This window comes from Oryzias latipes, chromosome 23 (genome assembly GCF_053564925.1).
Source record: "Oryzias latipes strain Hd-rR chromosome 23, Olatipes_Hd-rR_3.1".
NCBI lineage: Eukaryota > Metazoa > Chordata > Actinopteri > Beloniformes > Adrianichthyidae > Oryzias > Oryzias latipes.
In genome coordinates, this window is record NC_136259.1 from 23,448,449 (window position 1) to 23,474,791 (window position 26,343).

The following is a 26,343-nucleotide window of genomic DNA, read 5'->3' on the forward strand; positions in this document are numbered from 1 at the left end:
AGTGGCGAATCCCAACGCCACCACCGGAACTCACCGTAAAGTTCTGGTTCCTCGCCAGAAGAAGACAAAGTTGGCGTTTTTTTGGTCTGAGGTTTTCTCAATTCCCGTAGATCAAACAGATTTTTTTCCTTAATTGAATTTATTACTGATTCTGTTATTTTTATCTAAAAACAATGCTTATAATCAAGATTTGGCCAATTATTAGTTCATGTAGATTGGGGAAAAGATGTTTTTTTCATTGTAATTAGCAAGAATAACATTTTAAGTAGAATTTATTTGAACAGCGGAAGGGTTTTTCTTGCATAAATGAGTTTTGTCTGTTTACTCCTCCAGAAATTCAGCTGCAAAGCAGAACAGGTTTCTTGTTTGTTTGAGGGGAAAAAAGGGAAGTTTTCTGGTGAAATTCAGGTTTTTTGTTTTTGTTTTTTTTAATCGACATGCAGTTTGTTAAAGCCTGACTTTTTAAATGAAAGATGTTTGTCATTAAAACATGAAGTTTAATGAAGAGGAGTGCAAACAGGGAGGAAGAATGTGAGGAACTTCAAAGGACGGGCCCGGTTGAGTGAGGAGGAGCTGCTCCGGGCCTCGCAGTCCCAGCTGCCCTCGGGCCGTTTCACCACCTTTTTAGAGAATGGCGTTTCTGTCGGGGAAATGTCACGCTGACCAGTGTGTCACATGAGGACAGCCCCGCCCCCAACACAGACTAGCATGCACACGTGGGCATGGGTGGACGGGAAAAGCTGCTCTTCGTCCAGATCAGCTGGAAATCTTCTTTTTTTTATGAATTCACTTTGGGCTTTAATCACAATGTCCTTTGGAGTGACGTTTGCTTGGAGGTTTCACGTCTGCCTGCGTTTGAAAGGGGGTGGAGCTCCTCTCGTACATGGATGTCAGCTGCTGGTTTCTCGCTCTCCAGCCGACCGTGGAAAGCAGTCGAGTTTGTGTTTTGACTCTGAGACGTCTCCAGACTTTTCATTCAGAAGCTTTGAGAGCATCAAACTAATTGCCTGGAAAATATCCAGTATGGACTGAACATTCTCTGTCAATACTCCAGTGGGTCAGTGAACGCAGCACGTTTGATTCAGGTGACGTCCGGGGGCCGAAAGCCTTACGTTCACAAAAATATTTTGTCTTCCATGAACTTTCCTTAAACTATTCATTTGTCTCCTCCTGATTCACGACAATTTGAATAAAGAAATAGTCAGAAATGCAGTTTTGAGTTACATCATCTATGTCCTCCATTATGTGAAAAAGAACATTTCTTATTGAAGTGAGTCTTTTAAGACATGCTCTGCCCGTGCGGATGAATCTTCCTATTAACCAGGAAGTTCAAGAGACCTTCAGCCTAAAATGACCTAATTTTTATGTTTGCTTTTTCTCTGAGTCGAATCACAAAAATGTTTTGGTCATAAACCAAAGAAGAATCAACCAGACTTTCTTCCAGAACTCTGAGGTTGTTCAACTCCAGCTAACACTGGTCTCCATCTGCTGACTTTTCCTTTTGCTTGCTGTTTTATGGTAGTCACCTCCAGTAAAAATCTGTGAAAAATTAATCTTTTATGGTATTGTTATCAAACTGGGATGAGGGAGTGGTCCATAAAACACACGCAGTTACACACCAGTGTGCAAAAAACATTGTAGAAGCTTTAATGAAATGTAAAAATAGAAGTGAATGAAGTAGATCTGTTCGTGTCTGAAATGCTGATATCAGGTAGTTTGTTTTGACACATGGAGAAGTTTATTTATTCTCAGTTCTCGCTCTTATCTGGGTTGTGTCTGTATATGAGACCTGGACTGAGTGACCCCTCCCCCCTGGCGTTCCAAAGAGGAAGTAGCTGCTGGCTTCAAGAAGCTAAAATCCTAAAGACCTTTATACAGAATTATACCATGGTCCGGGTGAATACTCGATTCTGATTGGCTGCTGGGTGTGCATTAAAACATGATAACCGCAGGGTGAAAAAAGAAGTTCCGGTCACATAGCTTAAATGTTTTGTATCAGATTTCGTGTAGCCAGTTTTAAAGTGGCCTTCCAAGAAGCTCACTCCTGATTGGTCAGAGTGGTAGCCATAGAAATGTTGATTTAAAGAAACCCGTCCAACCACTGCTCACTGACCACGTCTGGCTCCAACACGACACCGTCTCCATATCGGAAAAATGAATCGACTTCATTTAGTTGGAGCTGAAAGTAAACCAGGTTCAGTGGGCGACGTCGCACTCGCTTTGTCCAGTTCTCACAGTTGTTTTGCAGTTGGTCTGATCTTCAGAATAAAAGACTCTCCAGACCAGTATTTGGAAGTAGCGCCCCCTACTGCTCTGCTAAGCACAAACGAGAATTCATATCATGTAGATAAATAAAAATACGATCAAGCACACAGAAAATATGTGTATACAGAGAGGAAGCTAATTCTGCGAAAATTTCAAAATAAAAGACTTGTTTTGTCTGCACCTCTGTAGTTCGTCTAAGGGGGCAGCAAAAATCACAGCAAATGGAAAAAACATCAACGCGTTTCATCTTCCCAAATCACCAAGATGTTTTGGATTTCGTCATGTTGACATTTATAGACTGCAAAATGTTCTCTGACTCAGCTCTTTTACAATGTCACCATGGAAACACTTGTCAGTAAAGTTTCTTTATTGGTTAAAACTCATTCAGCCTAAAAACCTGCTCCTGTTCACCTCTGTTTCTGCTGAGCTTTCATAAAAAGGCGTAAAGCAATAATCCCAGCATGCCTCTTTCCATTAATCGTACGTGACGGCAGCCCCTCTGTGGTAAATTCCCATAAATCTGCTTATGATGTCTCTGCGGTGTCCGCCACTTGCTCAGATTCATGGCTGAAGCTCCTCTCTGGCAGGAGGCAGTGATTCCTCCACCTGCTTAAAGAGCTCTCCGTAAATTTGGGTTTGGCTTTCAAACGAGCTGAAGAGGACTGAACTTTGTAGGGGGATAGATTTGTTTATTGAGCTTTCCCAGATCCCCCTGAATCCATTCCTGCTTCCTGTCAGACCAGTCTCCTGTTTCCTGGTTGCTGCCTCCACCTTTTAGCTGTTTTGAAAACACAACTGTAAAATCAACACGAGCTCCTTTTGTTTCCTGATGCGGCTTTGTAATTTTTAGTTAGAATTTCCATGAAAGTTACCTTGGAGGTTCTTATCTACAAGGACTCTGGGTAGACAGACTGACGACCATAACAGCAGATTTTATCTTCTTTTTCTGTCCCTCACTGCCGAACCGTCTTTCACCTTCACTCCCAGCTCGTAAAGTCCCACTCTGATCGTATTTGTATCTATTTTCATTGCGTTTCCAATGTTTTTATTTATGATTATGACATTTTTTGCCAAAAAGAGAAAAAAAACTTTCTGCAGAGGTACAGTAGTACATTAGAAATTCATCTGAGTTGTAAGCGATACTGGAGAGTAAACCTGCCCCCACTACCTATCATCCATCTGTTTACATACACTCCCGCTAGCTTACAGCCCCTCTTAGCCCCAACGTGGTGCAACAAAGGAATCATGCTTTCTCCAGTGGTGGAGAAAGCATAGAGACACACAAGCTTGATAAAAGGCTGCTCAGATGTTTCCAACTTAACCTAAAAGTAGATCAGTCGACCAAAGCAATGATCTGTTATTTGACTGCAGAATTGACGGCAACAACTAAACACAACTGGCTTCCATCACGTTTTCACAAGGATGACAACAAAAACTAGATTCCAGGATCACATTTGGATCTGCAGCGTGTGGTTGAAATCCCACAGCTGCTGGACTCTGCTGCCTCAGATCCAGGCGTCCGCTTCAGAATCAAACTGTCTGTGGAGCTAAACTCACAAGTCAGACGGGGAGGTGGAAGGAACCACGCAGACAACGTGTCCGATCTCAGAAGAAGCAGCAGGTTTGATAGATTTGAAACCACCAAACAGAAAAGTGATAATGCTTTATAGCTGTGGCATCTTTAGGTTTTAGACTCAATGAAAGACATAATATACACAAAAACACTTAATGTAATTCAAAGTGACCTTGTTTGTGAAAACAAAATACACTTAAATAAATCATATGAGGAATAAATTGATGCATAATTCCATCCAAACTATCTGAATAAGTCAGTTAATACATTTCTTTTTTTTGATTGAGGGTTAAGTCATGTCTGGATTGTTGGGCCTCATAACCAGATTGATAGGCTTTATAAATAACCATCAGCTGTAATCCAGCAGTACCGGGTTGTCTCAGCTAGCTATAGCAGCTCTTTGGCAGTGGGGTGGGGGTCCACACCCCCAGCTGCAGCGGCTGTTGTCCAGACGGCGTGAACAGGTGGTGGAGCATTCTGTCACGACCTTTCCGCCTGTAGAAATGGACGGTTAGCTCGGCGGCGTCTTACAAGCTCACGAGGATAATCCTGTGTTTTGGAGCACATGGACGGTCAAACTGTGAGAAGTGACTGTCCAGAGGTTGAAGTGGGTTTTCTGTTGTATGCTGGGAACCAGGCGATCTCTGGCGCCGCCTCAGAGCTGCAGTCGTCACCGCTGTGACCCTCATCTGGTAGCGCTTTGTTTTATTTCCAAACCACAGCTGTTTGAAGCAGCGCAGAAAGTGAATCTGCTGGGGATAAGAGACCAAGCAGGTCTTCAGTTGGTGTTCTGAAGGTGAATGAACGTGGAATAACATCGTTCTCAGTGGGAGAATCTTTCTGTGGTTGAGTTCAGGTCAGAGGAAACAAACTTTCTATTCTGAGCCTCACATGTTAAACCTAATTAAGCTTAATTAGGTAAAAAACAATTTCAGATCCTTAAATTTTTAAATGGAGCTTTTTTTTTCTCTTTCCTTTTAAATTATATTGTTTATAAAATAGAAAAATAACATTTACTTTGTGTCATTTTCTTGAAGCAGAGGAACTCCACAGCATGATGCAGCCACCCCCGTGCTTCAACAAAAACTATTTTTTGCCCCACGTAAACCAACATACTTTTCTATGATGGTCATTCTCTTATGTGGAAATCTCCCCAATAAATAATACAGTTTAAGCCTTTTTTATCTCAAAGGGAGGCATTCAATCTCCAGAAAGGAGGTGTAGGAGGTTAGGAGTAAAAGGAGGGCAACATTAAGGTGCATAGGAGCAAGTTTCAAGTATGAAATACTTTGGTTAGCTTGTAATTTTACGGTAGTTGGTACACCTAAAACCCAAACTGAATACGGGCTGTCTGTAGGTGAAAAATGGTTTAACCTGTCCGGTGCACGCCGGTGGCCCGCACAGATTATCAAGGTCGTCGACCACGTGGACAGCCAGAAATTGTTCATGCAAAATCTTTTCTAAACGCATGCTGCTGGTGACAGGCTGTAGCAAAAAGTTATACAACACGCAAGGGGAAGTAAGGGTAAAGTAGGTGAGACGGTAAGACTGACTGTTACAAAATGAGTGTTATTTGTTCTGACATCCCACAGGCGCTCACGTATAATGGGCAGTCAGTAAGGAGCCAGTACTCGCACGTGTGTGGTGTAAGGACTCCATATAAAAGCATTATCTGTACGACGTAAGTGTGCGCAACTTACATGAAATACTTGACAATACTCCCACTAAACGCACGGCAATGGGACGTTTCTTTGTTATTACGCCTGTTAAGGTGGCTGTACCAGCCTCAAGAGAACTGCAAGACACACCTGTGCTCCCCTTACCCCCTTGACACCAGATTTTTTTTTCCAGCTATGAAAAAACAAATTACTTGTATTAAAGTAAGGTGGTTTGATGCATATTTGCATCAGTAGGTATCAGGAGGTTAAGATGCGGCTGCCCCCTCTCTACGACCATCCACGGAACCGCTCGACCCAAAAACCCACAGCACCTATACGGGTGCATGTGACGAAGATGCAAGGGATGATTTTTCTTTAGTTTTCAGTCAAACAAAAGCCTTTGTCTTTAGTTCTCATGACCTGTAGGGGCGTTCCCAGCTATAAACGGGGGTTTTGTTTGTTTTAAAGCAGGGGTTGGCAACTCGGAGCATGTGTGTCATACGTCAGTGGTCCCCAACCTTTTTAACTCCACAGACCGGTATGACGTCAACGTTTTCATGGACCGGTCTGGAAGATGTGGCAGACGATTATTGTAGCAACGCTACGATGAAGGAGTAACGGAGACATGACGAGAGCTTTTATTTTGAAAGGCATATCATTGTCCATCGCACAGGTGTCATCATCCTCTCACCTTCCCACACTCATGGTGCAAAAAAGAAGTACTGTCTATTAAATGTAGCTTTCTTTTTTTTTAGAAGTGGAAGGCTGCTCTTCTGTCTCCTGGCTGGGCCTTTTCCTCCTGGCAAGGAAACTTTCCAAAGACGTTTGTTTTTTACTCATTTTGCTAGCTCCTGCGTTTTATTTTAGCGGTAACTTATCACGTGACCAAGAAGAGCGCCTTGGCCTGCGTCAAGAGTGACAGACGGATGAAAAAGAGAATCGGGCAGTTTTTCAAAGTAAAACATCTGTCAGATTCTGAAATGAATAAAACGGAAGTAATGCAAGTTATTTGCTCTTTCTGTGCGGCCCGGTACCAAAAGACCCACGGACCGGTACCGGCACACCGTGCAGCGCTGTTACTGTGACTCCGCCCACTTGTGAAAATACTGCTACTAAATCCCATCGTACAAAACTGGGCGGTTTCCTTTATGAGCTGCTCCAGACTCTGTCTCCGTTTTAAGTCTGTTTTGTTCTTTGGTGAATAGATTCTCATTGTGTTCAGACGTGCACTAGAAGCAAATTAAGACGGTATGCAGACGTGTCCCATATCCCATCATCCTGTGTGTCATGAGCAGGTTCTCCCACTTCTGAAAGAGATTTATGAGAGTTACGAGCATTAAGGTTCTTCTCCCTGCTGCTGAAAACTCCTCTGTGTTTTTGGATGCTTTGTGAGGGGGGTGTGTTTGATCTCAGGGGTTTTCCAGTGAAGCTGCTGTGGCTCCATCAGTTCAGACACACCTTCCTGTCAAAGCCTCATTGTGGTCTTTGTGCCAGAGCAGCAGCAGCTGATGTTCGTCTGATACCTCCCGTGTAACCCAACTCTTTCTTCTGAAGTCAGAAACTGGGTTCTGTTGACTACCAAAAAGACAGCTCCACGTTTCCGAGGTCAACGGAGGAAAAGACGAGCAGAAACGAGGTGCTTGTAGTCAGAAAACCAGCAGCTAAAGGTTGGTGAAGGTGTTGACCGGCTGGGTCAACATCGTGCGGCAGAACCGGTTTCTCCATCAACCTGCCCGATACTAGTCTGATAAAGAAGAACAAATATGAAAAAGGGCCGATGCTGGAACGGCTAACCCAACATGTAGATGTTTGCCCTCTTCCACTCGTGATCTTACTGATCCAGCTGTGAGCCCACCCCGCTCGGGTTGTTGGTTCTTCTCCTCTGACCTGAACTGGGTCAAGAACGAGCACCAAAGGACAGCCTTGTGTTTATCAGGATGTGGGAGGGAACTTTTTCGTCCCGACACTCCCATGGATTCAGGCCATCAGAGAGGAGGTCCTGCTGCCTCTCAAGACTCTGTGGATGCTGTGAAACGCGGCGTCAGCCGGGATTTTTGAGGCTCCAAAAAGTCAAACACTGATGTAAAGTCTGGACTCTTGTTCCGTTTGTTCAGCAAAAGATAGAAATGATTTAATAGTTCAACCCTGAAGTTCTAAACACTTCATCATGTGGAATTAATGCTTCAGGCTGAACATCAGAAGGTCTGTTATTCTCAACAGCTTTCGTTATTCAAGTCAAGCCTCAATAAACCAAATAATTCATATTTAGAGAATCCTTTTGGATCTTCTGATGCTAAAATTGTTTTATAGTTACTCATTTTTGTGGCTAAAATGATCTTGTCATGAAGTTTTTAGTCTTAAAGTTACTCAGAGCATGGGAGGAGAAGCTGTGGAGTTTGTTGGATCACTCACCGTTTAGGCCTTATCTTAACCTTTCATAATCTCCCTCATGCCTGGTTCCTGTCTGATCACACGCTGCTGACCCTGAACTCCGCTGTGGTTTAGTTTGAAGCCAAACGCTGTTCCTGACTGTTAAAAACCACAATAACACCAGGATATTTTGCTTTAAAGGCCCACTGCGATGAAAATGGTGTTTTTAACATGTTATTGTGGCATTTTTCTGATGAGGGAAAACGTGTATGAAGAAAATTAAGATTAAAATGGAGTATTTCTTTAGTTAAATCGCTGTGAATCAGGAGCAGATGATGAATTGCCATTTGAAAGAGACTGTATTTGTGACGTAAAAAACATGCTGGGTGGCCAATGATGAGAAAGCTTGCTAGAAGTCCACGCCCTTTCTACTGAAAGCGGCTCAGGAGATGCTGTCAATCAAACGTGGGATGTGGAGGCTATCGGGCACCTCCTGCTTTTTACTGAGGCATCTGATCTGGTTGGGCAGTTTGCAACTTTTATAACTTGTGATAAAGAAAAAATATCATGGAGAAAAAAAAGTGAGGATTATCAAAAACATGTTTAAAAAAAGCTATCGGAGTAAAAATGGTTGTTCTGTTCCAATAAAATGAGTAACAGCAGTTTATTTCTCTATAGAAGTCTTCTTGGAGCCAGCAGGTACTTCCTGTTTGGAATACGGGGGGGGGGGGGGGGGAGGGGTCAGAATGCCCAGTGATGCATACAGTCATAAGGTCATGAACTTTTAGATTGTTTAACCTTAGCTAGCTATTTAGGTAATGCTCATTGTTGCAGGAAAACCCAAATTCACGGAGAAGTGGTTTGAAAGTAGGCATAGCTAATGGTGGTTCAAACGGGCTTGAAAAACTTGAAACAATGAGGATCATGACGATCGAATCGCATGTGTAGAGCAAGACACAGAAGACTGTTTGTTTCCTTTTCTTTGTACAAACCGTCTTAAATCTGATTTTAATTGTTTTCTTAAAGAGGCCTTCAAAATTCTTCAAACTTTAACAGGGCAGCAGAAAGGGGAAGGGGGGTGGGGATGCTCCACACCACTGGTCCCGTCCATGAACTTCTGCCGCTCTGCAGAAACTATGTCCAAATAAAGCCACGACACAGGCTTTTTAATTTTGACCAACAAAAAGGCAAAACCACCGTTGGGAATGCTTTGAAAATAGATCAGAAGATGATCGGAGTGAGATTTATAAGATGAGGGATTCAATCTGCGACAGTTCCACTCCTCCCTGAGGCTTCTCTTCCTTCCTCATCTTTCTTCCCCTTTCTTCAGTCCCAGCTTCTCTTCTTCTTCTTCTTCATGGATGCAGACGCCTTCGTCTCTGGTGGCCTCTACCTTCAGACCTGCTGTGGTTTCCTTCCACAGCTGAACTGGATCGGATCTTCCTGTCTGCTCGTGCTGACGGGGATTCGGTCCCGTCTGTGGTCCACCTCAGTGGTGTTGGAGGCGGTTTCTCGTTTTCACGTGGTCCGTTTAGTCTGTAACAGCAAACTTTAGTCAGCAGCTCTTCTCTGCTTACATTTCTAACCTTTAATTTGTTTCCCATGTACTTCTCAAGAGACCTTTGTGACAGAATTCAATGAATAGGAGTATAAAACGTTTCTTTTAAGTTATATATTGAATTCATAAATGCTCAAAAATAACCTAACTCTGTGTACCAGGGAAAGAAAAATCCTGATCTGTTTTTGCTTGTACTCTTCATGTTAGATTTAGACATGACGGCCTTTAAAAAGCTGCTTAAAATGTATTTAGACTTATTACTGATAAAGTTTAGAACAGCTGTTTAGAAAAATAATTCACCTACGACACTGATTGGAATGAATAAAAATGTATTTTTAAGTGAATATTTACAAATTTGATCACAAAATACTTTATTATTAATATTTTAAGACATTTCTATCATGGTTGTAGGAAAGTTTTCTGTGAGTTTCTGTCTACAACGTTCAGAAAAAGCTGATCTTCAGCTGTTATTGTCTGTTCATAAAGGAACTTTGCTTGTTTTCTCAAGTCACGTCTTCTGTTTTGGATTACGGTATAAATCTTTGGCATATAACTTTTTTTTGTTTTCATATAAATTTGATTTAAACTTGGCAAAGGTGGAGCTTTCAGCAGTAAAATAATAAAGGCTGAACAAAAAACAAACAGAAAAGTCGTTTTCTGGAAAAGTGGTAGATGAAATTGCTTGAAAAGAAACAGGATTTGCGGTTTTGATAAGCTCTTATTGGATCCGAGTTCTGCCTCGCTGAGTCTTTTTGTGTTTTCTTGACATGAAGAGACAGAAGTTCATGTTTGTGCGTCTCTGGATGTCAGCTGTGGAACCTCCTTTTTGTTGGTACGGTGCTGAAGGAAAGGTGTGAACCCTCTAAAGTTCTCTGCACGTGCTTCATGGGTCGGTTCAGGAATGTCAGGAGGAAAGGTGTGGCCCGTCTCCACTTCCCCCCGCGGACTCAGCAGGAAGTCACTCTGACAAGGGGGGGGCAGCAGAGGTTGACCATGTTTGGAAAATAACAAAATGGTTTGAAAGAAGGAAAGTTTTCATATAAACTTCAGCTTTTAGCATTTTTATGAATAAATGGAGTTATTTATATTTATTAATGATTTATGTGCATCTTAGTGGTTGATCACATTGAGGTGTTGGACTCTTTTACAAACAAAACCATAAATATACACAGAATTCTGAAGCGTTTTTCCTAAAACTCTCCAGAAACATCTTTGGAAAAGTTCTACAGAACTTCCTACAACCGACTGCATTGTATCGTAGACGAAATTGATGGTGAAAGTCGTTTTTGTAGGACATCTTCCGACACAAAAGGCCGTCTTCTAAAGGCCGTGTCACACAACCACTAGGTACATTTTGCACATGTTAACAGATGAGAATGGGTCATACATTACAGTTGTGGTTCTTTACGTGAAATTTTCAGAGATATATCACAAATGAACCGCGTCGAAACAATGGAAGAAATACAAATAAACGACGCAAAGAACACGTAAATTAACGTCGAACATAAGATTGTTGCGCTTTTTATTTTCAATTCATTAGTGATTCGTGGGTCAGTTATGTAATTTGTATATGATAAGTGCACCATATACGTGACGTAAAAGTTACATCGGTGGTACATGCGTGAAAACGGTCGTGAAAAGCCACAAATTTGCATACGCATCTTGTGAATTACATTTATCACGCATGTATCACGATAGACTGAAATTTCATACGTGGAAAAAGCAAAAAATGTAGATGGTGGCTGTGTGACACGACTTTCACTCCAGGTCTTGAGGACTGGCATCCTGCCGGTTTTTCAGGGAACCTCCCTTATCTGCTGCTGATCACCTGGATCAGGTGTGTTTTGTCAATAAGAAGCTACAGTAGCAGCTTATTGTGAAAACATGCAGGACCCATGTAGGAGATTTCACCTGTGGTCTAAATCCTGAGCAGTTTAACCCTTTAACATCAGACTTTGAGCCCTGGTGTTGACGTTTTTCTAACTCCTCTCTTCAACCGTTTACCCAATTAACAGAATTCCAACAGATTCTGAAGCGTAGAAAGTAGCTTTGTGTTGATATGCAGCACTTTGTTCAGAATTAGTAGAAATTAAGTAAATGGCGTTGACGGTTGTAGAGTTATAGTTGTTCAATGAGCGCGTGTTGCTTACTGTCCATGGCGACACCCAGATAACACTACTTGACATACTGTAACTCTTTTACGTGATCAACGTGAAATAACTGATTCTGACATGAAGTAAATCGGGTTTTCATATCAGCTTTGCACTGATGTGCAACAGATTACTAACGTAAAGTGTTGCAAAGGGGCTCAAAGCTGCCTTTCTCCGCTTCAGAATCCACTGGAATTATGCTAATCACGTAAACAGTTGAAGAGTTAAGATACGCGAAAGAATGTAGACTGGAGCTAAAGCTCCAGTGTTAAAGTGTTAAGGTGCGTTCAGTGTCCTCCTTTGGTCAGAACCTGTTTGGTTCCTCTGTTAGTCGTCCTTGTCTCAGTGCTTCTTTAGTTGGTCCCTGAGAATCCAGTGCGACAGCTAACAAAACCACAAAAAGGTATAAAAATGTCTTTATTTTAGTTTCTGGGACTATTTTAGCAGGAAAGCTAATTTACTCCACTTCTTTCTGATGTTTTGTCTAGAATTTACATATCTTTTTCAGAAACAGAATGTCTGGGGGGAAATTTCCTCCACTGAGGTCAAGCAAGACGGGTTTCTTAACTTTCTTGTCCTGGCAATATCGCCCCCAATGGACAAATATTGGAACTACATGATTTCTTTTCCCTTTAGATTTCTTTTTTTTTTTTTTGCATGTTTGTTCCTGAGAGCGCCGTTTGAAACTCCATTAATGGATGAGAAGTTCAGTAAATTTGAGTTTCAGCGGCTGTTTTACTGAAGAGACTTTTCAAACACTACTTAAAAAAATAACTTGAGTGGAATGACCCCGTTTCTGTGACAAAGGGTCTCTGACCTCATTTGTTTACGTAAAAAATCGCATGACAGAGCTCCACATGGATGCAGGTGTGTGCTAAAGGAAAACAAAGCTCACGTTTTCAGACTAAAGGCCCGTACACACCGGGACGAATATTCGCCAGGCGTTATTCGCCAGCGAATATTTTTTCACTCAGAAGAAGAGAGCAAGTATTTACGCGCTTGTCAGAATAATACAAAGAAAACATGAATATTTCAAGCACCAGTAGCTCCAACTGGTGCTTGGTTCGGGGATATTTTAGAATGTCCGTCATTATTTCTTCGCGGCAGTGTAGACGCTACTCGCCGTCTATCTTCTTCACTGGTATGTGTGCTCAGCAAGGCAGTTTTGTGTTTGAGCGCCCCCAAGTTGTGTTTTACTGTGACTTCAGAAGCTCCAGACACGTGTGCAAAAGCGCCATTCTCATTGGTCGAATAGATTTCGACACGAGGCGTCAAAAAAAAAAAAACGAACCCGAGGCGTTTTTTTTTTTTTGACGCTTTGACGCGTGGCGTTTTTTCGCGTCGGTGTGCACACTCTCATTGGTGCCCTTTGTTTACTCACGAGGCGTTAAAAGAAATTCGTCCCGGTGTGAACGGGCCTTTAACGTCAAATTTCACGGTCAAATTCATCTTCCCTCTGTCTGAGTGGAGGTGAAGTATGATCTTCTTCTCCTGTTTCATGGTCTGTTTCTATTTCGTCTCGGTAACAGCTCAACACAGAGATTAAGGATGCTTTGGTGAAGAAAAGCGTCTCTAAAGCTGAAACGGAGCGCCCAATGTTTTATCCTGATCATAAAATCAGCGTTTGTCGTCATTACTGCACCAGAACATGTTCCTGCTTTGTCTGACGCCTCACCTGTCCAGACCTGTGCACTCCTTCATCAAGCTTTGTTTTCCATCATAAAACCCTTTAGGAAGTCTCTTTTGTTTATCATTCTGACCCCAATAAATCAGGTTTACATCAAGAAAAGAAGGCGAAGAAAATAGGAAGTCATAAGAAAACAAAGGAAACCATAAATTTTGATCAAACTCCCAATCAGGAGCTTCGTGGGATTCAGACGGCTCAGTTCAGTCATTGTGAAGTTTTATATATTTATTTATTTATCTTTCAGAATGAAATCCCTTATCTTAAACAAATATTTAAGCTTTTAATTTATTATTTATTTATTATTTAAATATGTAAGTAACTCAAAACTGAATGAACTACTAAGTTCAATCATTTCAGCCTTCATGTGTTTTTCTGCCGTTTTAAAACTTTTTATTTGGTCTCTGCCACATAAATTGTGTTGATCTTCCACTTGCAGCTGCAGGATTGAGTCGGCTCTAAAAAAAGATCATGGCATCAGTGTTGTGGCTCTTCTTTGCTCTGTCTTTTTCATCCCTTGAAGCAGATAGTTTAACGCTTGCACGTTCGTCCGCCTGTGGACTGCTGGGTAATCTCCTGCAGATTTCACTTCCTGCTGATAAGATTCGACTCATCTGACCGACTGCGGCTTCAGATTATTAACGGGATGTTTCATGATCCGAGTGTCTTCACCGCTCCAGATAAATGAAAGTTTTCATCGACATTATTTAAGACTTTGTTTAAAAATATATATACATTTAATGAGATTAGCTTCTGTCTGCGTACATAAACACTTTAACTATGGCATCTTTGATGATTTTGGGTTCAAGTGACATTATGAAAATAAAAACTTTTCTGATATTTTATTAACTGACTGACTGAACTTAAATGTGTTAAATACTTAAATATCACTTCTAAAATACACTACCAGTAATAATTTCATTCACAACTTTACAAATTGATTAATCAATTTCGTATTTACATTTTTCACATTTCAATCCAAACCTGTTGTATGACAAATACATTTTTTCCATAACTGATATAAACTAAAAGCAAAAAAAATACTTTAAAGGAAAAAACACTATTTGATTCTATTGATTAATACAAATTTTTACAAATAAAGATCAATTCCAGATCCATTTAATCTTATTTTTACCCATCTGCTCTTATTTATCACACTTTATACGAGTTTGTTGAATTAAAAACATGTTAAATAATTTTTGTTAAACTGAAACAAAAAGAAAATTAGTTTAAATCTGAAAACGTGAAACTTTTATTGGAGCGGTTTGGAATGTTACGCGCAAGTGTTTTCTCCTACATTTGCGATCAGTTCTTGCATTAGTCAAAAATGAAAAACTTCCTTTTTAAAAAACAATATTTATTTTTCACCTTCATCAATTGAAAAGTCAGTTTTTAGAGTTGTCATTTGTTTCCAAAGCATTTTTTTCTTACCTTTTTTCGGATCGGTTTGTCACTTTTCAAAGGAAGCAAAAATATGTCAGAAGTGGATTAAACGTTGGATTGGGATCATGTGTTTACACACGCTCTCTGCCATGGCGGCATTCCTGTCCGCTCTGAACTGTAAACCTCTAAATGGACCATTAACCAGTGTCTGTGTGTTCCTGCTGCCACGCTCCTCCAGCTCGCCGTTTGTTCTCCATATAAGGGTTCCTGCGACTCTGAAGCCTCTGGATAGATGCAGGCCGGAGCGGCACCATGTAAGCTCAGGAGAAGTTGAGGGTTTGAACTCTGCTTGCTGAAGGGGTCTTCATTCCTGCATATCAGGTCCTTTACAAACAGGGGGTTTAGTAACTTTAAAGAAAACGACAAAAGTACGTATTTTTTGGATAGTAATGGAAACCTGACAATCTACGGATCTTATAATTGTCATTCTGTACAATCGTAGTTCCGTTAAAAAATAAAATCACATTATGGACCGTTATCCGGATGAAGATTTTCTGATGACTTTGCAAAATTCTGGGTACTCTCATTTAGTCAGAGTTTAGTGTTTAGCAGTCTCTGTGTAAAAAGGTGTAAAGGTGGTTAATGGTCAAAGTGGTTTGTGTCGGTCGGTAGAAGCTTTAAGCAAAGGTTCACAACATCTTCTAAGTCAGAGGTGTCGTCGGACTCAAGGTCCTGAGGTAAGAAGCCTGCCTTAGTTCTCCTGATTACCTGGACCTGGTGTGTTTTGTCAATAAGAATGACGGGTTAGTTGAAAAACCTGTCAGACATGGACCCTCGGGGGCTGAAGTTTGACACCTGAGCAGTTGAGATGTCTTCCTTTGGTCACAGAAGATTGATTCCTCCGTTAGTCGTCTTTGTTTGTCACTGGGTCTGAGTGGGCGGGTCTCTATTTACTGGCAAATGAATTTGGGTGTGGTTCACTTCAGTGTGGACACAAGTGGACTTTTCAAAAAGAGTGACAAGAGGATTGTGGGAAATAAAGGGACATCCAGTCTGAGAAATAACTGGTTTTCTTACTCCTGTTTCAGGCAATATTGCCCCCAATGGACAAATATTGGAACTGCAGGATTTCTTAAAATAAAATGTTATTATTTCAACTATTGGGTATTTAGCTGACCCTGAGAGCACAGTGTGAAAACAAACCAAATCACATAAATGGACGTAAACTTTAGATTATTTGAGTTTCTTGGACTGTTTTAGTGTTACTTTTACTCTGCTTTCTGCTTATTTGAGGTGAAAACCTATAACTTGTGGGCGGTAACTTGAAAACTGATCAATAAATTCATTTTTTTCTAGTGTTTTGTCCAATTTGTACATTTTTATTTCAGAAACATGGCGGCTCTGTCTTTTTCTTTTGGTTAGTGACTGTGTCTGAGTCATGTCTGTCACTGATCATCCACTGTACAATTATACAACTCCCTTGTGATGACGGTTTGCTGCGTATCTCTGCTGGAGCACACATGAGTCTGCTCGTATGCTTGAATGAAACTGAGGAAGATGATGGTCTCTGACCTCAGCTTTGACCCTCTGGCCTTTTTTTGTCCGACTTCACCCTGCAGCAACAGTTTATACTCCACCGATCCAAGACTTCTTAACTCTTCAGCAATAACTTTTTTAGTTTTGTGAGGCTATAACTTGAAATGAAAAGAAACTTAAACACAAAAGCTTTTTATGACATGATGGCACTCTGACACAAAGATGTTCATGGAAAGGTCATTTGGTGTTGTACCACGAAGCGGCGTCTGTAAAGCCTTCTGTGTTTGAACATGCATCCTGTTTAAGTTGATCCTCATAAAGGAGGTGGGTTTTTTGGCTCCACGTGACCCTCATCACGTTTTTCCCTTCATGACAGGATGTGGAGAAGGAGCGGGAGCAGCGCAGAGAGTTCAGCACGGAGGAGATCCGGCAGAAGATCGAGGCGTACAACTCCATGACCAAAGACCACCTGAAGATGACGCTGGTGAGTGGAGCCTGGAACGTCTTGATTCTGTCTCTGCGGACTGGCTGCAGCATTCCTGAGCTCTGGCATCACTGTGGCCTGAGGTTATTCCTGTCATTGTTCTCCCCCGCTGTGCTTTGCTTGGCAGCAGAAGAACGGTTGGAAGCTGTGAAATGGACCACTTTAAGGAATCTAAACAGTTCAGTGATTGGTTATTAAAAAATGAAACGCTTTTAGTGATTACGGAATCCTTAAATGCAAACAAAGAAACTAGAATAACTGATGTGTTTCACTCAACAAACCAGCAGCTAATTAGCAGTAAAAATCTGCTAATTACTGGATTTTTGGACTCTGAGTCGTTGGACTGAGTCTTGTTTTCTTTGCTGTTTCTAATGACTAATCCTCCGGTGAGATCTGTTGGATCTGGTTAGATCTAATAGGATCCCGTGAGATCCACTAGAATTTGTGATAAGATCTGGTGTAAATCGGTAAGTTTTGGTTAAATCTACGGGGATCCTGTGAGATCTACTGGAATCCTGAAATAATCAGCTGATAACTGTTAGGATCTGGTAAAATTTGCTGGGTTCAGCAGGGATCTAATGAGATCACGTGGGATCTGCTGGGATCATGTGAGATCTACTAGAATTTAGTAGGATATCCTATAAACTGTTAGGATCTGGTAAGATCATGTGGGATCTGCTGGGATCATGTGAGATCTACTAGAATTTAGTAGGATATCCTATAAACTTTTAGGATCTGGTAAGATCTAGTGAGATCATGTGGGATCTGCTGGGATCATGTGAGATCTACTAGAATTTAGTAGGATATCCTATAAACTTTTAGGATCTGGTAAGATCTAGTGAGATCCTGTGAGATTTACTGTGGTCCCATGAGAATAGCTGTGATCTGTTGGAATCTGGTTAGATCAGTTGGGATATGATTTTGTCAAATCGAAGCTTCTCGGAAACTAACAGTGTTTTTTAATTACTTTAACGCTTTTTAGTCCTTTCTACTCACTATAAAACTTTCAAAATAAAGTGTGCATTTAAAGAAGAACACTTAAAAGTTATTCAAAACACTTTAGTAATGCAATTATTGATTTTTCTTTTTTAAAGTATCTTAACGAAATTGAATGTTAGGTCTTCCTTCCTGAATCTGATTGTTCAGTATCTAATCCTGTTTTGAATCACAAACATTTGGAAATAATCCGTCAGTTTGATGTCAGACGTGATTATGAAAGCAGAAGCAAAAGATGAGAATGAATTCATCCCTGGACCTTCGTGCAGAGCTTTTACGTTTTATGTTGAATTCAGCCGTTAAATTGGTTCAGAAGACTAGAAGTCGCCCAGATGTTCTCTCATCTCATCTTTGTGTTAGACTTTAGGCTCTTAAAACTGTGGAGTCAGCAGTTAAATAGATGGATCAACAAAATCAAAACAATTTGACCTTCTTTAGTGATCTTTGATCAGATTTGTAAACAAAACTTTATATTAAACGAAACAAAGTCCTTAAATGAGTGGTGCTTCTATGTTTAGTGATAAAACTTTGTGAAAAGATCATACCATTATATTTTGTTATAATTTAAATCCTCAGGTTTAAACTTTTCTAAACATTTGAGGTTAAAGAAGTTTTAACCTCAGAGCTAAAAGTAAAGACTCGGCCTCAATCGCTTTGCTCTTTTTTTCTGCTCTTCTTTGTCTCCATCATTTCGTCTTCGTTCATGTCCAGCCGTCACACTCAAACGCGCTCGGAGAGCACATATGGCGAGATGAGATTAAGATGCTCTTCCTCCGTCGGAGGCCATCTGTCTGCACTGGGAGCTCTGGCTGAGCGGCTTCCAGATGAACTCATCTGTTATTCTGCCTTTAGGAGTTGTTATTCTCTCCAGTTGCTGTAGAAAAAAGGATTTATATGAAATAAAAAATATTTCTCTTTCGAAGTAAAAAAACAACAACAACAACATAATATTAATTTCTCCCTGTGGGTTAAACAGATTTAAAGCATACAAATGGTAACAAACGTGTTTGCAGAAAACTGCAACAGGTTCAACCAGACTTCAACTTTATCAAACCGAAACCTCGGCTTTAGATAGAGACACCTATTTTGGAATGTCCGACATGAAAGCAGGAGATTTTCAAAATAAAAAAACAGCAAATTTTCTGATGGACATTTGAGCAGAAACCCCTTCAACAGCGAGAATCAGACGAGACATCGGGAACGGGTTTTCTCTTTCACAACCATTAACCCGCCAAAAAATGAATAAAACGACTTTAATCTTGTAAATAACGATCTATGGGAATTAGATAAATTCAGTGTCGTTGAAAACAACACTGTGACTCTGCCCCTCCCACATTGAGCTCATTCGTGGGTTTCAGCGTGTTCGTATCTTTTCTTATGTTGAAACCTTAAGTGGGGGCTTTCATCAAAAACGTAATCGTAAATGAGCTGAACGACTCCTCAGGCTTCTGTCGCAGTACGAACTAGCACATTTCTCCTTTTTCAGAACATGCTAGCCCGTTTGTTGGAATGGGTTGAATTAGTTTGAACTGTTTTTTTTCTTTGCCAGACTGGTAATAATGGTTTTATAACCCTTTAACAACAGAGCTTTAGCCCGGGTGCTGATGTTTTTTAAATTGTCGTAACTGTTCATTCATGGAATTCCAGCTGCTTTTGAAGTTGCAAAAGGCAGCCTCGCATTGATATGCAATGTGGCACAATGGCGACACGCTACTATTTTTCCATTTCAGAATCCATTGGAATTAACTGCGTTGGTGTTGTTATTGTGTTATTTTGTGTTATGTTGTTATTGTGTTATCTTAATTGTGTTATTTTGTTTTGTCTGGTATTTGTTTTGAAAAATCGCATAAAGATGCGTTCAAAACAACCGAAACCATCGTCATGAACAAAGGTTTGAACCGTCTTTCTCAGGGATCCCACGGCGAGTACACCGGGTTCATCAAAGTCCTGATGGACCTGAGGCGGCCCGTGACTGTGCGGGGGGGCCATAAAGGGGCTACGGTGGCTGAGGAGGCCTTCTACCTCCCACAAGAAGTCAACATGATCCTGCACATCAGCTCCAATCACACAGCCAGACAGGTGGGAAACTCGTTAGTGCCCTCATTTTGTAGAGACTGGAACCCAACAAACGGCATCAGTGTGGCCTTTTAAAAAAATATATACTCTTCTTAATAATTAGTATTATTTTCACTTTGGTTTATCAATTTAAAAAGTTGACGAGGAAAACATCTTAACCAAAATATTATTTTATTCTTTTAGAGCAGGGGTCGGGAACCTATGGCTCGCGAGCCATATATGGCTCTTTTGATGGTCACATGTGGCTCGCAGACAAATCTTTAATTCAAATTTTTTTTCTTCATTAGACCAGTCCTTCTCGTGCGCGATGCGATGGCAGAGGCGCGCAGTAGTAGCGGTGCTTAGAGAGACAAATCTGCGCCAGCACTAGTATAAGTTTAAAATTGTCTATTATTTCACAGAGTTTGTTCCACCCGGAAACCTGTGAATTGCCGTGCCTAAAACTGCGCGCTCCCGTCTCTGAGAAAGAGCGCGCAGTTGCGGGGACGGGATGTGTGAGGAAGAAAGCAGAGGGTGGGGCTGAGGTGTTGTGGGGACCGGCAGCAGGTGAATCGCGCAGGGATTGTAAATAGGTAAAACCCACTGCCTGTCACTCACTGCAGCGTGTGAGTGTGTGTTTGGCTCCAGGTCCGCATGTGAGCAGTCTGTCTCACATCTACAAAACATTCATACCAACCTAAGATCACGTTTAAAGTCTCAACGCCTGCATGAAGCAGAAACTCACCACGTAAACCAGACTAGACCATCAGCAAAACTACCACGAGAAATACTCATCATTTATTAGAAACAGCATAACAATGTTATTAAAAAGAATCCACAGACTTATTGTACTTTAAAAATGTTGAAATTACATCAAATGCACACATTCACTTGTATTTTAGTTTTAAACATATTGTCGCGGACTGAGTTGGGTGGCTGTTGGGCCGCTTTAAAAGTTCTGGAGTTCATGGAACGCATCGATCATGCAGAGATCTGATTGGCCCTCAGTTCTGTCGCTCAGCCTGTTGTTAGGTAGTTTGGACCAATGGGGTTCAGCTATGGGCCGAATAAGGGAAAGGGGAGGGCTGCAGCGGGAGCAGGGGAATATAAAGTTGGGAGACGCGCTCTCGTCTCGTCTCGGCGGGAGAGATTCAGGAGCTGCTGAATTAATTGTTCGGCGTTTGTTGTGGTCTGCAGTAACCAGAATTAAGAACCTTAAAAGAGGTTAAGTCTCCGTGCCTCAGTGTGGGAAAGGGACACTACATTATTGTATGGCTCTTTCGAAATTACATTTCAAAATATGTGGCGTTTATGGCTCTCTTGGCCAAAAAGGTTCCCGACCCCTGTTTTAGAGTATCTTTAGATGAAAGGAAAATACAGTGTGTCATATTCTATTAACTACATTTATTTGGGACTGTGGTCCTAAAACAATTTAAAAACACAGTTTTGGTTCATTTTAGTCGTAAAAATCTGGATTATTTCGTACAAAAGTTCCTCAGTGGTTTTTGTTTTTATGATCGAATGAACTCCAATCATTTTATATGAACCGAAACTGGTTGTAGATGTTGAGATTGTAGTAATTTTAGTGTTTTGATTTATTTAAATAAGTAAACTTTTTTGGTCAGATTGAGTAAAAACTAACAGAACCAGCAGACTTCAAACTAACATCCTAAATTGTTTTTTTACAGGTGGTCGGCGCTCTTTTAGGGAAGTTTAAAGTGGTCGACAACCCGGCGAAGTACGCGCTCTACAAACGCTGTCGAAGGGAAGAGCAAGGTAAGACGGTGTGTGTTTCTGTCTTTGTGCCTGCCTGTCTGTGTGGGTTTTTGTGTCTGTTTGCTTTTTGGCTGACACAGCACTGATGGCCTTCTTGTGTTTGGGTGGGGGGCCACTCCCCCTCGTCAGATGCCACAGAGCTCCCCCCACAACACCACACACACAGAGAAACACACACCGCGAGTGTATAAATACAGCCCAGAGAATGAGCAGCTGTTGGCGTGTGCGGTTCTGTCATACCAGATCTGTGAAACCCGCGTCTGTCAGCCTCCATCCCGGACCTGAATCTGGACTCTTTCAGGCTTTTTTTTGTGGTTTCTGGTTTTGGTTTGTAGTAAATTCTGAAGACAGTCTGCTAATAAAACGTCTAGACAGACGCCTGACAGCAGATGCATGCTGGGATATGTTCTGCCTTCAATGTGGAGAGTGGCCTGTTGGTAAAAGAACCCGGTTCTGGTGATGGAGAAACATCAAACTTAAAGTTTTGAAGATCCAGGAGGATTAAAAAAAAAAAAAATCCAGTAACTGAATTTGATTTGCAGGGAAAAAAACTTATTTTTAGTTTTTTAAAAATTGTTTATTTTGGATTGAGCTTTTATTTTGAAAGTTGTTCATCTGAAAACAATTCTTTTAAATTAATATTTCTGCTGCGAATGTTATTTTCCTTTTTTTTTAAAGATTCTCCAAATCACAGATATAACTGTAATAATACTTCAGCTGCACAGTTCCAAAGCTTTTAGTTTACGCGTTAAAACGTTACGGATAGTAAAATAATAAATTTTATCGTATCGCGTCAGTTTGGATTGTTTGTTTCTTTCACAACTAACACTTTAGTGAAAACCATTTAGTTTCATTGCCTTTTACTGATGAACTCAACTGAACTGTTTTTCCCGCACTGTTTTCTTTGGGCTGATCGGCTGGTGTGTGCGTTTGTGTTGCAGTGTACGTGTGTAAGCTGGCGGAGGCCGAGTGTCCGCTGTATCTCCGTCTGTTGGCCGGACCGGACCAGGACTCGCTCAGCTTGGTTCTGAGGGAGCAGCAGACCGGAGAAGTCATGGTAACACGAACCCGACGTTTTTGGGGAAAAAAAAGCAAAAGAGTTCTGTATGCTAACATTTTTCTCGTCTTTGATAGACAGATGGCTAGCATCTTTATTGAATAGTAGCTGCTAGCATTCATCAAAACTTACACTTAAAAATACAATAAAATAAAACTTTCAGAAGTAAAAATGTATTGGTTATTGCTTCTTGGTTACTGTCTAAAACCTAACCAAGCCCCCCCCCCCCCCCCTTTCTATGTATAATATATGTCTTTAAAAACATTTCTGATATTTTATATTTTTAAATCCATTTTTAAAATATTTTTCTATACTTTATTTTTTTTGTTTTTCATAATCTGTCCCCTTGTTTGCTGGCGCTACCCGTCTTTCTCTTGTTTTTTTGCATCACTTTCATGCTTTTGTTGTTCTCTTTTGATCTTTGTGCTCGTCTTTCCTGTTATGTCAGAAATAATAATTAAAAGGGTGTAAATTATAATAACAAACGGCTACATTTGAGTGACATCAATTTGAACCTTTCAACATCTTTAGCTCGCGTGTTTTTTGAAGAACTGTAACTCTTCAACCATATTTTGTAATTACCGTTCTTCCGATAGATTCTGACCCCGAAAAAAAGCAGCTTTTCACCGATGTTCACCACTTTACTGACGTAAAAATCCCCACTAAGCCACCTTTTCAACTTCAGAGTTCATTGGAATTATTAGTAATGTTGTTAACCGCCGTAGAGTCGCAATACTTCAAATGGCGTTTGTTATTTTGCCGTCGCCGGCGACAGCTCAGGTGTTAAAGGGTTAAAGCGCCGGAAATGATCAACTAAACACAAATATTTGAATGAACCAAAAAGCATCTTCTTTACATCTGTGGACGATAAAGCCGATGCATATTTGTTTTCTTCCTCAGTGGGACGCCTTTTCCATCCCGGAGCTGCGAAACTTCCTGCTGATTCTCGACAAAGAGGAGCAGGAGCAGAAGGACGCGCTCATTCGCCGCTACACACTTTACCGGAAGAGACTTGAAGAAGCCATCAGGCAGCACAGAGTTTAGCCTCTGCGAAAGCGAACTGCTGCCCCCTGTGGGGTCGGAGGAGGCGCCGTTCAATCTGTGAGCGTTGGAGAAGAGGAAGTGCCTGGAAGGTGGGATGAAACGGAGGAACGTCGAAGGACGGATGAGCAGAACAGACGGATGTTTCGCCAAAGACTGACTCCACTGTGCCAAACGGATCCATCCTCTCTGTTCATCCCTCTTTTCTTTTCCACACTGTCCTGCTGTCGTTTAATTTATGCACTTCTTCTGGTCCCTTCTTCTCTTATACTTTAAACTTGTGAAAGACTGGAGGCCAAATGTTGGGTTGTTTTAATTTAATTTGTTTGTTTTAAAGGTCTGTACAGATTTTTATTTATGTGGGTGGAGCCTTTTTTTGTTTTCGTGGTTTTTCTTTATTTTTTTTTTTACAAAAGTCTTATTTTATTTTATCTTAAGCAGATGGAGAACAATTTATCTACAAGATGGAAAGAAACCGGAATCAGACAACAGCTTAGGAAAAGTTCTGGTTTTAAATCATAAACGGAGACAAAATGTATTTGTGTTTTGCACAATGAGACCAGAAATAACAAAACACCTGAAATGTCAAATAATTCTCATTTTCTTTAAAGCAACATTATTCCCTGGTTTTCATTAAATCATACGGAATTCCAATTATGCCAAAATATACTTTTGTTATCTGGTCTTTATCATAAATTAAACATATATTATAAGTCTAAAAATAATTTTACTTTTAGTTATGTGAACAAGAATATTAGATTTAAAACATTTTTGAAAAACTCAAGAAACAGAAATTCTATATTTTTATTATATACATTAAATTGACCCTTTTTCCTCTTGTAACTATTGGGAAATTATTTTTTTTCCACCAAAAAAATTAGTGCTCCATTTTATTGTTTACATTCTTGAGATCAACAAGACTTTTTTTTGTAAATCAGGCTTAAAGCAGCACATAAGACTGTTTTATTGTCGTATTATCTTTTTTTTTGTAAATCATTTTATGAATAGGGAATGAAGACGGGTTTACATAATGTTTTCATACACTGAAAAATTAAATAAGCTGCAAATTGGGGAAATATTTACCCTAATGTTTTCTTCGTTAAAAAAAAGGCTTTATAGATATTTTATTTAGTATTGTTATTTTTGTTAGACATTGATTTTGGAATGCTTCTTACTCCATACGTAACCACAGATGAAGGTACAGAGGAACCTGGAGCGTCACGTTTGTGGTTAAAGTGACTGAAAATGACCTTTTGGCGTTGGGTACTGTCACGTGATCAAAGCACTAAAGGTTTGTGGGCTCAGGAAGCTGTTTGTGGTGACATGAGACGGGTTTTCGGAGGTTGTCGGGATGGTTCGGAGTATGTAGTTGAAGTTTAGATGAAAGAGAAGCAGACGAAGAGCGGCATTAAAGTTTATGAGCGGCCTCTGGGCTGATGAGGGGGTTGTCCTCCACCCACCAGTCCCTTTTTAATTAATCCCCACTTTATTGCATTTGTGGTTTTAAAGGAACGGGATCTGTGGAGGAGCTGATGGAGCGGGAACACGAGGCCGCTTGGTTGCTCTCAACTCGTCTGTCTGCAGCCGTTCTGAGGTCAAACGTGCAGCTTTGACCTTTGGAAAAACAAAGAAAGGAGGGAAAAAATTGAAGATAAAATCTCAGAAAGTGAAATGGAAGGTGCAAAACTGTAAAGTGTTTGAGTGTAGTACATGTAGCTCGCTCACGCAGAAGGTCCTCTTGGTTCTGTTGCTTCTCACTTCACACTAAAAATTGCCTTTTTTGTCCTATTTTTTAGCTTTTTGTTCACAGAAAACTCTGACAATCATTTAAAATGTTTCTGGTGTTTGCAGCTGCTGAATGACGTCAGACTGACGGTGCTGCAGCACCGCTGTGCAACATCGCCATCTAGTGTGTAAATACTGCAACTTCTCCCTCATTTGTGTCCTTTTGCTTTTACAACCAAAGATATTTTCGTGGTCTTGCCTGGTGCAAAAGTATTCTAGAGGCCTCTTCCCACTGGAGGGAAAATCTGAAAATGTTTTATTTATAGATTTTTTCTTTTTTTTTTTAAAGATTTATTCTTCTAACACTGGGTTTGTTTTGTTTTTGCAAAGAGCTTCAAAGATTTGCATTTTCCAGGTGTTTGAACACCAAAGCCTTAAACCTTAAGTGCAGATTTAAAGGACAATCGTGTAGCATCATGGGAAATGTAGTGTCCTTAGGGGATTTGGCCCCTTGGGGAGCTGTTATTGCTGAAACTCTTTTCATTTTTTTGTGTAAAAATTCTGTGACACAAATTTATCTCTGAAAATTCTAACCCAATGTTTTGAATCCCAACACAAACTATTTACTTGTGAACATTTGCTTCCAACCAATCCTGTAAAAGTTACAATAATTGATACTTAAACTTGTAAATTTAATTTTCACAAATGTCCAACACTAAAGAATCTCAGTTGCTTGTTGGAATAAAAACCAAATGAATTTCTGTCTGTTTTTGTCTTCATCTTATTAAAAATTATGTCTAAATAGGATCAGCTGTCATCAACAAACTACTGTTTATTTTGGTTCTTTTGACTTTGATTACAGAATAAAATTACAGATTTTGTTTTATTAACACATTTAGACTTTTTCTTTTTATTGCGCTTCTACTCTTTGTTGCAGACGTAAAGTGTGATGCAAGATTCTCACAATTCCTGTTTTCTGTTTGACCACATCAAATATTCTCTCAGTGCAAACCTGGACTCTCCATTTATGCA

The 26,343-nt window shown here is 40.5% G+C and overlaps 1 protein-coding gene across 3 annotated transcripts in view; it reads left to right on the forward strand.

The window, feature by feature from the left end:
* The window catches only part of rassf3 (Ras association domain family member 3), a 58,536-nt gene extending 32,464 nt beyond the window's left edge, over positions 1-26,072 (forward strand). For all 3 annotated transcript variants that reach the window (XM_023952372.2, XM_078941829.1, XM_023952373.2), the window contains 5 exons: positions 16,554-16,661; positions 19,569-19,736; positions 21,401-21,488; positions 22,430-22,545; positions 23,446-26,072. In XM_023952372.2, coding sequence (XP_023808140.1) covers positions 16,554-16,661; positions 19,569-19,736; positions 21,401-21,488; positions 22,430-22,545; positions 23,446-23,589 — 624 coding nt within the window. In that variant the 3' untranslated portion in view covers positions 23,590-26,072. The remainder of the gene's footprint in view (positions 1-16,553; positions 16,662-19,568; positions 19,737-21,400; positions 21,489-22,429; positions 22,546-23,445) is intronic.
* The last annotated feature ends 271 nt before the right edge of the window (positions 26,073-26,343 follow it).